This window comes from Lactuca virosa, chromosome 9 (assembly GCF_052849685.1).
Source record: "Lactuca virosa cultivar CGN04683 chromosome 9, Lactuca_virosa_CGN04683_v6, whole genome shotgun sequence".
NCBI lineage: Eukaryota > Viridiplantae > Streptophyta > Magnoliopsida > Asterales > Asteraceae > Lactuca > Lactuca virosa.
Window position 1 is genome coordinate 54052993 of NC_136434.1, and position 12415 is coordinate 54065407.

The following is a 12415-nucleotide window of genomic DNA, read 5'->3' on the forward strand; positions in this document are numbered from 1 at the left end:
ATTCTAATGTTCATATTGCTATGACAAGCATAATTGAGTTGTAATAAAACAAAAGTAAAATCATAGGAGTATGTAAATACGAATAATATGGTACCTTTGAAGCATAACCATGTAATTATTTTTTAACATACACACCAACAAGGGTAATCATGATCATTCGACATTGGTACAAAATTTATACCTATGATGTTGTACAAGAAACTCGGGCAATAGGTAATTACCTAGTCCAACATGATCATACTAAACACATTGAGATTAACCTACATTTCATCAAACGGAAGCCTAACGTGGATTTGGTGGACATTTATTCACGGGAGCAGTTAGCGGACATCCAAACACATGGTGTATCAGCTAAAATTCAAATAAATCTTTAAATAAGTTGGGCTTGAATCTTCTCGCCTAACTTCAAGGCTAGCAGTAGCATGTGATTAGCTAAAGTTATGAATCATAACATCTCCTGAGGAGAAAATATCTTTCATACTAACACCAATTGTCACAAGCTTATGTATACCCAAAGGATGTTTATTTAAGCTTATGTTATTATCCAACAAATCATATAAGGTTGTTTGTTTAAAGTAATTTAATCATACAGACTTATCTGTAGGTAATAGCAAGCTCTCACATTTTCCCACAATACTGCCATGATTTTATATGACCGTGTCCTCCAAAAAGAAATCTTTAGCCAACTGTCTTAAGAAAACAATACATTTGTATGTACCACTTGTTTCAAACAAAGTTCTTTATCTAGATAGAACATATTCCTTAAATATAACATTATTCATAATTATTTAGTTCATAAAACTTAGCATCCCATACAAACCGAGCCAATCGACAAGTCAATAGCAATTGAATCTACATGAGCTCATGAGCTCAGGCTTGATCATTATGCAAGTCGATCCTGATCCCAATCTTTTCAGGGTTAGCAAGCTACAAGTTGAGCCTAGCCAAACCAAGCTGAATCTACATATTTTCTAATGAATTGAGCCTCGAGCTCGATTGAACTCGAATACAATATACATGCCCTACATTCAAGAAATAGTGCAACCAAAAACTCTAATCAACACAAATATTGCATTTCTTTTTTCACTCACTCTTGGCTGCAGCAGCCTGTCTTGCTCCAACAGCAAAAAACTCGGTGATCACTTCTAATGGCATCCCTTTTGTTTCCGGCACCTTTAAAAACACAAACACCCATGAAATGACACACACGATGGCGTAAATTCCAAAAATGCCCGCCAACCCGATTGAAGAGAGCATCACTGGCAATGAATATGTCACAATAATATCACATATCCAGAAGACTAGCGCACATATAGCAATGCAGATTCCACGAACTCGTGTCGGGAAAATCTCCGAGCACAAAATGTTAGGGACTGGCCCATATGCCATCACAAAGCAGCAAAAGTAGACAACAACACATACGGTTGAAATAACCGCATGGATTACCGATCCCATCTTGATGGTGTTCCCGAGGACAAGGATAATGAGAGATGCTATCAGTACGGGAATGGTGGTCAACAAGAGAGTCCTGAACAAATAAAATAAAAGACAGTTTGTTAATGTGTTGAGGGGCATTTTTGTCTTTTCACAGTGAGTTAAACCTGAATGTACCTTCTCCCCGCAATATCCATGAACCTCATGGCTATTGCAATACATGGAAGCATTAGAAGAGTTGTGAAGGCGCTAATAAGAAAAGAAGCAGAATCGGAACCGAGCCCAAGGCTTGATAAGAGAACACTGACACCCGCTTGCTCGAGGATTTGAGGCGTGTAGTACATAACCCCATTTATTCCCGAAAACTGGTTTAAGAAAACCGAAAATGTTTGTTAATTTATCCAAGAAATTTGCAAAAATCAAACTTTCATTATAAAGACCATCCCTTGGCTAGGGGGTTGTTTCATTTTCTTCACATTATGGGTAATGGGTAATGATGTCTGTTTAGTTAATAGGTTGTATACATCAGGTTTGTTTCTTTTTCTTTTATGACCGATTAAATGATTTACATTCTAACCAACAAATTTTACAATATTCATGAACTTTATTGTGAAAGGGGTTGGGAGGAAAAAAGAATTGCAAATAGGTAAATGGTTATTGAAATTAATACATTAAGCCGTTTTTTTAACTCATCAAGTCATTGTGTAAGAATTAAGTCAAAAAAGAAACAACCATTAGATTAAGTGCTTCTCCGTTAAATAAAAAATAATCAATCCCTTACCTGTTGAAGCATTTGGATCGCAACCCCGACAAATAAAGCCCGTGAAACCCCCGGGTCAACAAGCGCAGACCACAATGGCGTTTTTGAAGCACTTTCTGAAGGGTGAATCATTGCGGGTCCCACAGGGGGTTGAGTCATGAGCTCCTTTGAATAAAGAGCAGGCTGGCTGACTAGAGCCGAAGCTTGCACATACTCTCCTTCAACCGCAACATTGCCGCCGCTTCCGGGAAGCGAAACAAGCGACCCACGGCGGGACCCACCACGAGCCGCCGCTTCTTCATGCAAATATATTCTCTTAAACCCACCTTCTTTTGTTCCATCTTCACCTTCTCTTTCCGACCACTTCCACGCCAACTGCCACCCACCGCCAATCCCCATGCCGGAAGTTGTCTCTCCGGTGTTACTACCGCCATGTGGACCCACCATGCTGGTTGTTTGCCGGGAAATCAACGGGCTATGAAGATTGTCATCGGAGTCATCTCCACCGTCCGTTTGGTACCCTTCACCTTCGTTCTGTGAAAACTCTTCATCCCACCGATCAGTGTCTTTCACCTGAGGCCCTGCGGTGGTGCTGATCATGCTACCAAAATTTGGAAACAGCATGCTTCTCATACTTCCTGATTCGGGTTGCTTTTCATGAACACTACCAAAGAGGGTGACAAGAGGATCCATTAATGGAATACTCGAGTTCACCATACTTCCTGCCCGAGAAACCAGACCGAGTGTGCTCTGACCGGTGACCGGTTTTGCTATCCACGAGAGACCCGCTTGGGACCCATATAACTTGATTGAATCCTTATGAGCCATTGGATCTTGATCTTGGATATCTTCATTGTCCAGACCAATCATGTATTCTTCTATTGATGTGTCACCTCCAACCGCTAAACCTTCCACCAGCAACGCCATTTCGCCTGTAATGCAAATTGTGTCACAGCTACTTGCTATATTTTGAAACTCACCCAAGAATGTGGAAAGAAAAAAAAAGGGGAAATTTGGGTATTTAGCGGCTTGCACTTTATGTGATCCAAGGGGATGTTTGGATGTGCGCTTCTAAAGTGATTATTGTGATGGAGATTAAGAAAAGCTTTGAAGACAAATAATGCACCTGAAACATCTTCCCGGCCACGTAATCTTTGCAAGACCTTTTTGGCCTCCCCCATTTTTCCTTTGCTCACAAGCCACCGAGGAGATTCAGGCAAATATAAAACTGCCAAAACAAAATACAAAAGAGAAGGAATAGAAAGCACACCCAACATTAATCGCCAGCTTGTTGAAGCCATTAAAGACAACCCAAACACCATACAATATGCCAAGAACATTCCACCCGATCCCGTGAACTGAGGGAGCGTATTTAACAATCCCCTTATTTCTGAAGGGGCAGTTTCGGAAATATAAATGGGGGTTAAAGTGACAGCTAAACCAACTCCAAATCCATCTATAAGCCTAGCTAGAAGAAGAACATAGACGTTTGGTGACCAAAGCATTATTAAGCCACTGATGAAGTAAAAGAAAGATGAGAGTATTAGCATGGGCCTTCGACCAAAAAAATCGGATACGGGTCCGGAGCAAGTTGTGATAAGGGTCGCCCCGATTAGTGACATGGCAACAACAAGACCTTCTATGGTACTTCCCAGAGTTAGCTCCTTCTTTATGTAAACTACAGCTCCTATATTCATTAGGAAACATGTTATAGAAATTCTAAATCTTGGATTCCATGCTTTAGAACCCCAATAATGAGTTTGATAAGACAGTGAAATTCATTTGGATTCAAAACCAAGAGAAACAAATTGAGTACCTGCAATTGTAGCATTATCCCAACCCTGTAAAAGATTGCCAATTGTGGCAATGATAGCAACTAATGCAGCCCCATTCATCTTGTCAAACAAAATAAGAAAAAACCATAGGTAAAAATTGGGATTTTAGTGAAAGAAAGCTTTATTGATTTCTTGGGGTAGTCATACACATTATACCTCACTTAAGTTCTACCCACTCTTTGTTATATGACACTTAAAAAACGCCCAAATCATTCTACTGAAAAGGAATGCAGATCCATATATATTTCCTAATCACAGGATTCAATCCTTAAAAGCTAATTTATAACCCTTTTGATGTAAAGAAAGATTACAAGAAACTAAAAAGGTTCAAGTTCCAACAAGAGAAAGTATCAACTTTTAAGCAAAACAAGAAAAGGGTTTGCTTTCTCTATATCTTGATATAAAAAAAAATAAAAGAAACAGAAAATACCTGAAATCTGAGAGAGATAGTCCAAGAACTTTGGATGGAATACTACAGCGTACTTTGGTAGTAGTTATACACTTTCTTTATATATGCAATATCAGTGAATTAAGTTAGGAAAAGGGTACTACAGTTCTATCCACCAACCTTTCACTACCCACCAAAAACCCTTCACTACTCACCAAACTCTTCACAAGTCACTAAAATTTTCTTGATTGAAAATCATCACCCCTTTTAGTTTTGGGGGATGAATTTACCATATCATTGAATACCTAAAACCCAGAAGTTGAAGAAAACTGAGTCTTGCATGAATAAGGTGAGAATCATCCAGAGAAAAGTGGGGTCTTGGAGTAGAAAAACAATGGTTGTTAATCAGTGTCAAGAGAATATTCCACATGATGTTTTAATGATTGATAGTCTTTTGTTAAATCAAAACCTTATTCTGTTGTATTTTCGAACATATATTTTCAGTTTAGTACGTATGTTGAATGATAACTTTGCTCGCAGTTGGACTATGACTGAAAGGGATTGTAAAAGTGTAAAAACAATAAAAAATAAAAGAGAGCGGTTACAGACCTCTCGACGGGTACAATGAGGTCCACATAGTGATGATTTGTCCCTGTGAATTGTTTTACAATTATTTGAGTCACCATCAATTGATTCAATTATATAAGTATGTCTAACAATTATTTGAGTCATCATCATTTGATTCAATATATTTGTAAAGATTTCTGTTGTTACATCATGTGCTATCCAAGCTCAATGAGCGTTAGGTGGATCTTGTTTCTATCTCACATTATATATATATATATATATATATATATATATATATATATATATATATATATATATATATATATATATATATATATATATATATATATATATATATATATATATATAGAGGGTCCGGATCCGGTAGGAACCCAAAAATTGGTAGGAACTGCGAGAACTATTCTCCACCAATCATTTCGTCAATGACACACACGTCAAATCCATTTACTTGGTCGTGATGCGTTCGCACGTACATGGAACGTAATACGGACGCGAATGAATAATTATGTACGACGAACGTCAATGGAACGTCATTTAAATGAGTTTTTCTTTTCTTTTTCAATTATTTGTATTTTTTTTGTTTTTTGTTAAAAAAAATTCAATTTTTTTTAAATAGATATATGCTCGGTTTTAATGTTTTTAACTTTTTTTTGTTATTTATTTATTTTTATCTTTTTTTATTTTTTTCGTTTTTTTTAAATATTATTTTTTTTAAAAAAATTATTATTTTTTCTTTTTTTCATTTTTTTTAATATCTTTACTACATACTTGAAGATAGTATGAATTTTTTTAAAACTAAATATCGGTTTGAGTTTTTAATGTTTAACAATTATAAAATTTTAAATAAGAATAGTATTAAGGATCATAATATTTTCGGTTCATACTTTTTTCTGAATGATATTATTTTTGGATCATAAAATTTTGAATCATAGTATTTTGAATCATAACAATATTATGCATCATAGATTTTTGGATCATATTAATTTGGATCATAATATATGGAATTGAATAAAGTTTTGTTCAATACAACATTTGGATCATTATATTTTTTGAATCATTTAATTTTGAATCATAAAAAATATAATAATTAAGGATCATTAAATATTTGAATAAAAGTATTTTTAGATCATAACAAGTTAACGATCATAAACATATTGAATTCTAATATTTTTGAATCATAAATATTTTGAATCGTCTTTATTTTGATCTTATTATGTTTAACATTTTTTTTAAAAACTTTTAATCTTTTAAAATCAAGTTTGGTATATAAAACACCTTATTTTTGAATTTTTTTTACAAAGTCATTAGAATAGCGAGTAGAAATATTCCTTAAATTTTTATAATTTTTGGAGAATTTTTTTTCTAGGTTTTTTTATAAATATAAAAAATATTTTTTTTCTTTCAAATTTTCATGATTATGCTCATTTTGTAGATAATTAAATTTTAAGAACTTTGGTTTTTTTCAGAATTTTTTTTTCAAAGAAAAAAACGTTATGGCCAAAAAACAAAATGAGTGGAAGAAAAAAAAACCCAGCCAATGAGGAGCTGACACTTGGCGTGAGAGTGGGGGAGAGTGGGTGGGGCGCATCTAGGCGGGTGTGGTTCCGAAAATCTGATTTTTATTTTATTTTATTTTATTTTTATTTTGTTGCTTTTTGATTTTCCTTTTTAACCCTCAAAACATTTAACATTTACCGAAAATTCCATCTCCCCAGGCTAGAGTACAAAGAACAAACCAGATTTCCCAAACCCTAGATGATAATACGATCGAAACCAACATCACAACTCTTGTAACTCGCTTTAATATGATTTTCTTAGGGTTGAAGTTTGAAATAATATATGTTCAAGAGTTCTTAGCCTACATGTTTGTAGTTTTCTTCTTCTAAGTAATCATAATGAAACTTATGACAGAATACTTTTCAGAAATCTTGAAACTCTGACATGTTTTCAGGGAAGTAGTTTTTGATTCTGAGATTTTTATGGTTTGTTCCAGTTTTTAAGATTTTCTCCATTGAAGTGTTCTTGGGTAATTTTCCAGATTTCAGTTGATTCCGTGTTCGGATGACATTTGTGTTGGATTGTTGTTGGTTAAATATGTTAAATGATCTTTTGATTGAATTAGTATGTTGAATAATTTTATTTATGATTTGAGATGAAGTTTTGATGGAGCATCGATATTAATTTTGAAAGACTGGAGCTATTTTTTTAATGGTAATCAATGTTTATGCTTCATTTTTATTTTGATTTTTGTGATGGGCCTGATGTTGGTATGTGTTCGAGTTCCGTGTATGTGTGTGTACTTGGAGTTGCAGGTGTGTTTATGTTTAGAGTTGCAGGTGTGTGTATGTTGGGTGAGAATGTAGTTTTTATTTTTTATTTTTAATTAATTAAATACCAAAATAAGTAAAGAAAACTGAAAAAAGAAATGAAAATGGTAAAATCGACTTTTCAAGTGTATCATGGACCAAAAACCGAAAAAAAAATCTTGATTTTGGACCTTCCCTGCAAGTTGAAAACTTTTTGGACCTTATCCAAAGTTTTTTGAATACCATAAGGACTAATCTTGCAGTTTTGTCTAAATAAAATCAAATCTCCACCTTTGATTTTTTCAATCTTAGGGCCAAGATTTGTCATCACGGTTCCTACCAATTTTAAAGTTCCTATATATATATATATATATATATATATATATATATATATATATATATATATATATATATATATATATATATATATATATATATTCAAATGAGAACAATTATGTAATCGAGAACGCGAGAACAAATCTCAACCACATATCACATTTAATTAAAAGGCTCAATATAAAATAAACTAATTATAATGAAAATGTAACGTCCCAAAATTAAGACCCAAAAATTTCATTTTTAATTTAGTAAAATCAGTATTTCCAAAACATCATCGATACAAACCAAATAAAATAAATGTGTCAAACATCATATCAATCAGAGTGAATCACAAAAAGCGGAAGAGGTGGTGTGTGCTCTACAATCATCCCGAGCCATTCCCTTTGGAATTGGAAGTACCTGAAACATAAACTGAAAACTGTATGCACAAAGCTTAGTGTGTTCCCCAATATACCACATACCATACATATAACACATAATGGGCCCCGCCCAAAGAGTATAATGGGCTCGCCCTAACTCGTTTAACGGGCCCCACCCTAACTCGCTTAACGGGTCCCGCCCACATACAAATTCATACTACATAACAAGTAACAACATACAAAATACTCATCGCGAGGACAAATCTTGCATTCAGATGGCCCAACAAGTCCCCAAGCGACTAAGCCCAAAGGATAACCCAAACCCGAAGCCTAAACATGCGAAGCCCTACAGACTGAGTACGCGGGGCCTAGTCAGCACGTACGCGCATCGTACTCGATTGAGGGCTTGTACGCCCAGCGTACTCACCCAATCAACCAAAACTTGATTTCAACCCTTAATCCCTTAAGGCATAGCCCCAAAACATAGATCTGACTTCCTTGAGCTGGATTATCACGTAAAGTTGCTAACTTTACGTTCATGCATGGCTAAATGAATGTGACAACCATCAAATTCAAGTCAAAGTCAAAGTCAACAAGTCAAAGTCAAAGTCAACAAGTCAAACGGGTCAACTTAACTAATACATGTATGTGAAAAGTTATTCTATAAAAAAATGTGTATTGGTATGCCAAGAATTCAAGTGTTTCGGATATTCAATGTGTTTAGCAATGTAAAACCCTAAAAAGGGAGTTAAATGCATCAAAACACGACTAAGGACCCTTTCGGGGACTTAAAACAATCATAAACGAAGCATAACGAGGTTCACAAACCTTGCATTACGAGATTATACAATAATAATGGCTAAAAACAAATCTCTCCCAAATCTCTCTCAAAATCTCTCTCAACTTTTTATAGTCATCCGGGTCATCTCGACCCTTAACTTGGCCAAAAACCGCTTGAAACGGGAAGTTAACTTGAAAATCAGCTAAATAGGGCTGAAACCCCTCTTAGGAACCGAACCTCTTAGAAGGAACCTCTTAGGAACCGAACCTCTTAGAAGGAACCTCTTAGAACCGAAACACTCCTATTAGGATCGAAGGTCCCTCAGGACCGAACTGCCCAATCCGAACCGAAGCCTGAGAACCGAACTGAGCATAAAGGACCGAACCCTCTCGCACCCAAAATAGACCGAGCCCTCGGTCCATTTCGGTTCCCTGCCACCTTCGGTCCATTTTGCTCCTTGTTGCTGCCACCTTCGGTTCCTTCTCGCTTCCCTTTGGTCCCTTCTCCCTTCTCTCGGTTCTCACCTTCTAAGGACCGAACCTCGCAGGTTCGCTCCTATTTTCCGGTTTTCGACTACTTTCGCTTACTAAGCCCGTTTTTGACGTTTTTTACGGGGATTTTTCACCAAATTCATATTTTTACCATTTTAAACCCCCAAAACTCATATTTTATTCATTTCTCAAGGATTTATTAATTAAAAATCATTGTTTTATATTAAGAGGAGTATTCTACCCCACAAGTGGGTCAAGTGTGCCCACTTGCCTCCATGTGTCATCCTCTCATTAGCACAATCTTATCCACATCACACAAACCAAGGTAAATATCATTTCAACTTGCAAATTACTCTAGCAACCTTCTCTATATAAAGAAATCCCTGAAGGATTTCTTGGTTTACCTTGATCATTCCAAACTTACACACTTCTTAACCCCTCAAGAAAGCTTCTTTTCTCTCTACTTCCCACCACTTTGTGCTAGTGTTCTTGAGCTACTACTTCACTTTTTGGTAAGTATTCCATCTAAACTCAAGTGTTATTCCACATTTTCATAACACTCTTGGATCCTCGACACATATCTTAACACCAAAAATCGTTCTTAGGATCATCCAAGCTTTCACGTGTTCATCAAGTGTTCTTGACTTGATACTCCTCGACTTCAACCTTCCACTCTCCAAGAAATCACTCAAGTGAGTTCATACCCCTATATTTTCTAGTTTTCTTTAGTTTTCAGGGGGGGGGGGGGGAATACAAGTTAAAATACCAAAACATATTCAAAACTTAACTTGGCAGCTTACAACAGAAAAGTTGTGACCTGTTCACAAACTGTTTTACCCAACTAAAACTTAATATTTTTCAAAACTGTTTAATATGCAAATAGTTCAGGTTTATAACTTTAAAATGACTACTTGCACATCTCCATACAATTTTTCTAAAATTTATGGTGAATTTTACAAAACTGCCTATCACTGCAGCAACAAAATCGGACCAGGTTGTGAAGATGAACATTTTCACACTGGTTTGAGACCACCAAAAATTATAGGAAAATTTATGAACACAGTAGACTCTTTTTCCAAACTATCTGAGTTTACGGATTCAGTTTTCGACTTACGACGAGTTTTCTATAAATGCTCTAAAACAGCGATAGTTAAGGTTAAAACTGTCAAAACATGCTTTAAGAGTTATTCACACCTTGTAACATGCTGAGCAAGGTGTGTACGATTTACACTTAGTATTTTCAATGTCAATTTATTGAAATACAAAGACATGCACAACAAGGTTTCATTCAAACATACAAAAACTATAATAGGTATAGTTTGAGCACTTCATTTAACAAAGAAAAACAGTAACACAATCGATTTACAAAACAAGTATTTCATTACACACTACGTGAACTTGTTAATGAATAAATTTGTGAGACATTCTCCTTCGGGGTACTCTTAAGTACCACAGTAAAGTCCTGTAGTTATAATCAGAATCTCCTGGAGGGAGAGTGTGATAGTTGTGTATAGATCTATACTGGGTCTGACAAACCCGCACCTAAGCTGCTTGCAACAGCTAGACCGGCAGGTCTGGGGTGACAAATGTCATAACATTCCGACGCCTGAAGAACGTCGCATACGAGGCCTTCTAGTCTTTAGTATGGTTATAACATCTCACATGGGGTATTAACAAAACATACAGTTCACATGAATTCTAAGATTTTTCACAAAGGAGTTTTATTTAAATATAAAACCACACATAAGTATGACGATTTACTTACATATACTAAGTTTTGGTTCAGTTAAGACTACAACAAACATTTTAGAAAATATTGGATTTTCTGGAGACAAACTTGTAACAAACTTCAAGGAAACAACATTCATTTTTCATAAAATGCTTATGAACTCACCAGCTTTATGCTGATACTCTTTCAAAAGAACTTGTATTCTCAGGTAATTAGTAATACAGGTAATCACAAGATTTCTGAAGTCAAGACGCTAAGGCGTAGATTCTTTTGCTATATTTTGACATCATATGTAATTTATTTGGAAACATGTACGTTTGGAACGATGTAACCTTTTAAATTATATTTATGATGGTTGTGTTTACTTTCTTCACTATGGTTATGATACTGAGCATGACGTCCTCCGTCCCCGAACGTTTCCGCCGTTCTGGTTTGGGGATGTGACAGATTGGTATCAGAGCTTTGTTTATAGTGAACTAAGTATATCGAACCACGTAAGATATACAAACTATAAAATTTCTATGACGTAGCTTTTCAAAAAATACTTTTAAAATAGAGATTAGTATTTTTTTATAAAAGTATTCGTACAATCGCACTCGTAAATTCAGTATCATAATGGCAATAACATAAAAGTATCAAGACGAGTAGGACACCATGATTCAGCTTCGGGGTATGTAGTCAGATCTTGGATGAATATAGTCTGATCAACTATATTTAGCCAAGGTAGGACCAATGTATGCCGAAGAATGATCATGATGAGCAACAAGTCTGCAACGTACCAAAAACTTCGAGAATCAAACATAAAAATACTATAGGAGTATTTTAACACAAAAACCGTAATAATCACATAATAAATTGCGATAACTAACTTCTTATTCCCAAAATTTCTCGCGATATCCTTCTTATCCCTATTCTCGTACAGACGCGATGGCAGGATTTCACTTGCCGGGTGATCCCTACTTCCCCAACCAAGGGAATGCGGGCTGGATTGAGGAAGACCCAGAGGAAGATTCCGAAGAGGAACCCATCGAGGATGAAGAACCCATGGAGGAGGAAGAATCAGCAAACGGTGAAGAGGAAGAAGACTCATATGGAACCGACTCCGAACCCGAAGTCTACGATCCACACCCTGCTCCTATCCCTCCGCAAGACTTCCAGGACCCGACGCCCCAATGGGCCGAAACTATACATCGATGGAGCCGAGAGCAAGGTCAACGACCTCCCTATGGCATGGAACGAAGTTTCTATGACCTCAGCAGAGGAGGGTCAGCCGACCGAGCCCTTCCTGTCATGGTTCACCGTGTCGTACGCCACGAAGAGCAAACAAGAGTAAACACCCGCCACCTCATGGAAATTGGTGCGACCAGCCAAGTCAACTCCGTTCGCATTCGTCGGTTGGATGATG

General features: G+C 36.1%; 1 protein-coding gene across 3 annotated transcripts; it reads right to left on the minus strand.

Annotated features, from left to right (window-relative positions):
- Positions 1–762: 762 nt before the first annotated feature.
- On the minus strand, positions 763–4856 carry LOC145138065 (monosaccharide-sensing protein 2-like). Of its 3 annotated transcripts, XM_079072214.1 has the most exons (7): positions 4460–4856; positions 4011–4089; positions 3465–3881; positions 3321–3380; positions 2216–3126; positions 1612–1799; positions 763–1528 (listed from the first exon to the last, which is right to left on the minus strand). In XM_079072214.1, the coding sequence occupies exons 2-7, from the start codon at positions 4087–4089 to the stop codon at positions 1084–1086; spliced, it is 2100 nt and encodes a 699-aa protein (XP_078928340.1). In that variant the 5' UTR covers positions 4460–4856; the 3' UTR covers positions 763–1083. The 3 variants fall into 3 exon arrangements, with proteins under 3 accessions (XP_078928340.1, XP_078928338.1, XP_078928339.1); XM_079072212.1 differs by having other exon boundaries at positions 3321–3881; XM_079072213.1 differs by lacking the exon at positions 4460–4856 and adding an exon at positions 4186–4370 and having other exon boundaries at positions 3321–3881.
- Positions 4857–12415: the final 7559 nt, after the last annotated feature.

Coding starts and splice junctions, on each gene's coding strand:
- LOC145138065 (XM_079072212.1), bottom strand. CDS start 4,089: ATGAATGGGGCTGCATTAGTTGCTATCATTGCCACAATTGGCAATCTT. Junction 3,127..3,320: donor TGGCCGGGAAGATGTTTCAG/GTGCATTATTTG, acceptor TTTGCATTACAG/GCGAAATGGCGTTGCTGGTG. Junction 1,529..1,611: donor ATGGATATTGCGGGGAGAAG/GTACATTCAGGT, acceptor TTATTTGTTCAG/GACTCTCTTGTTGACCACCA.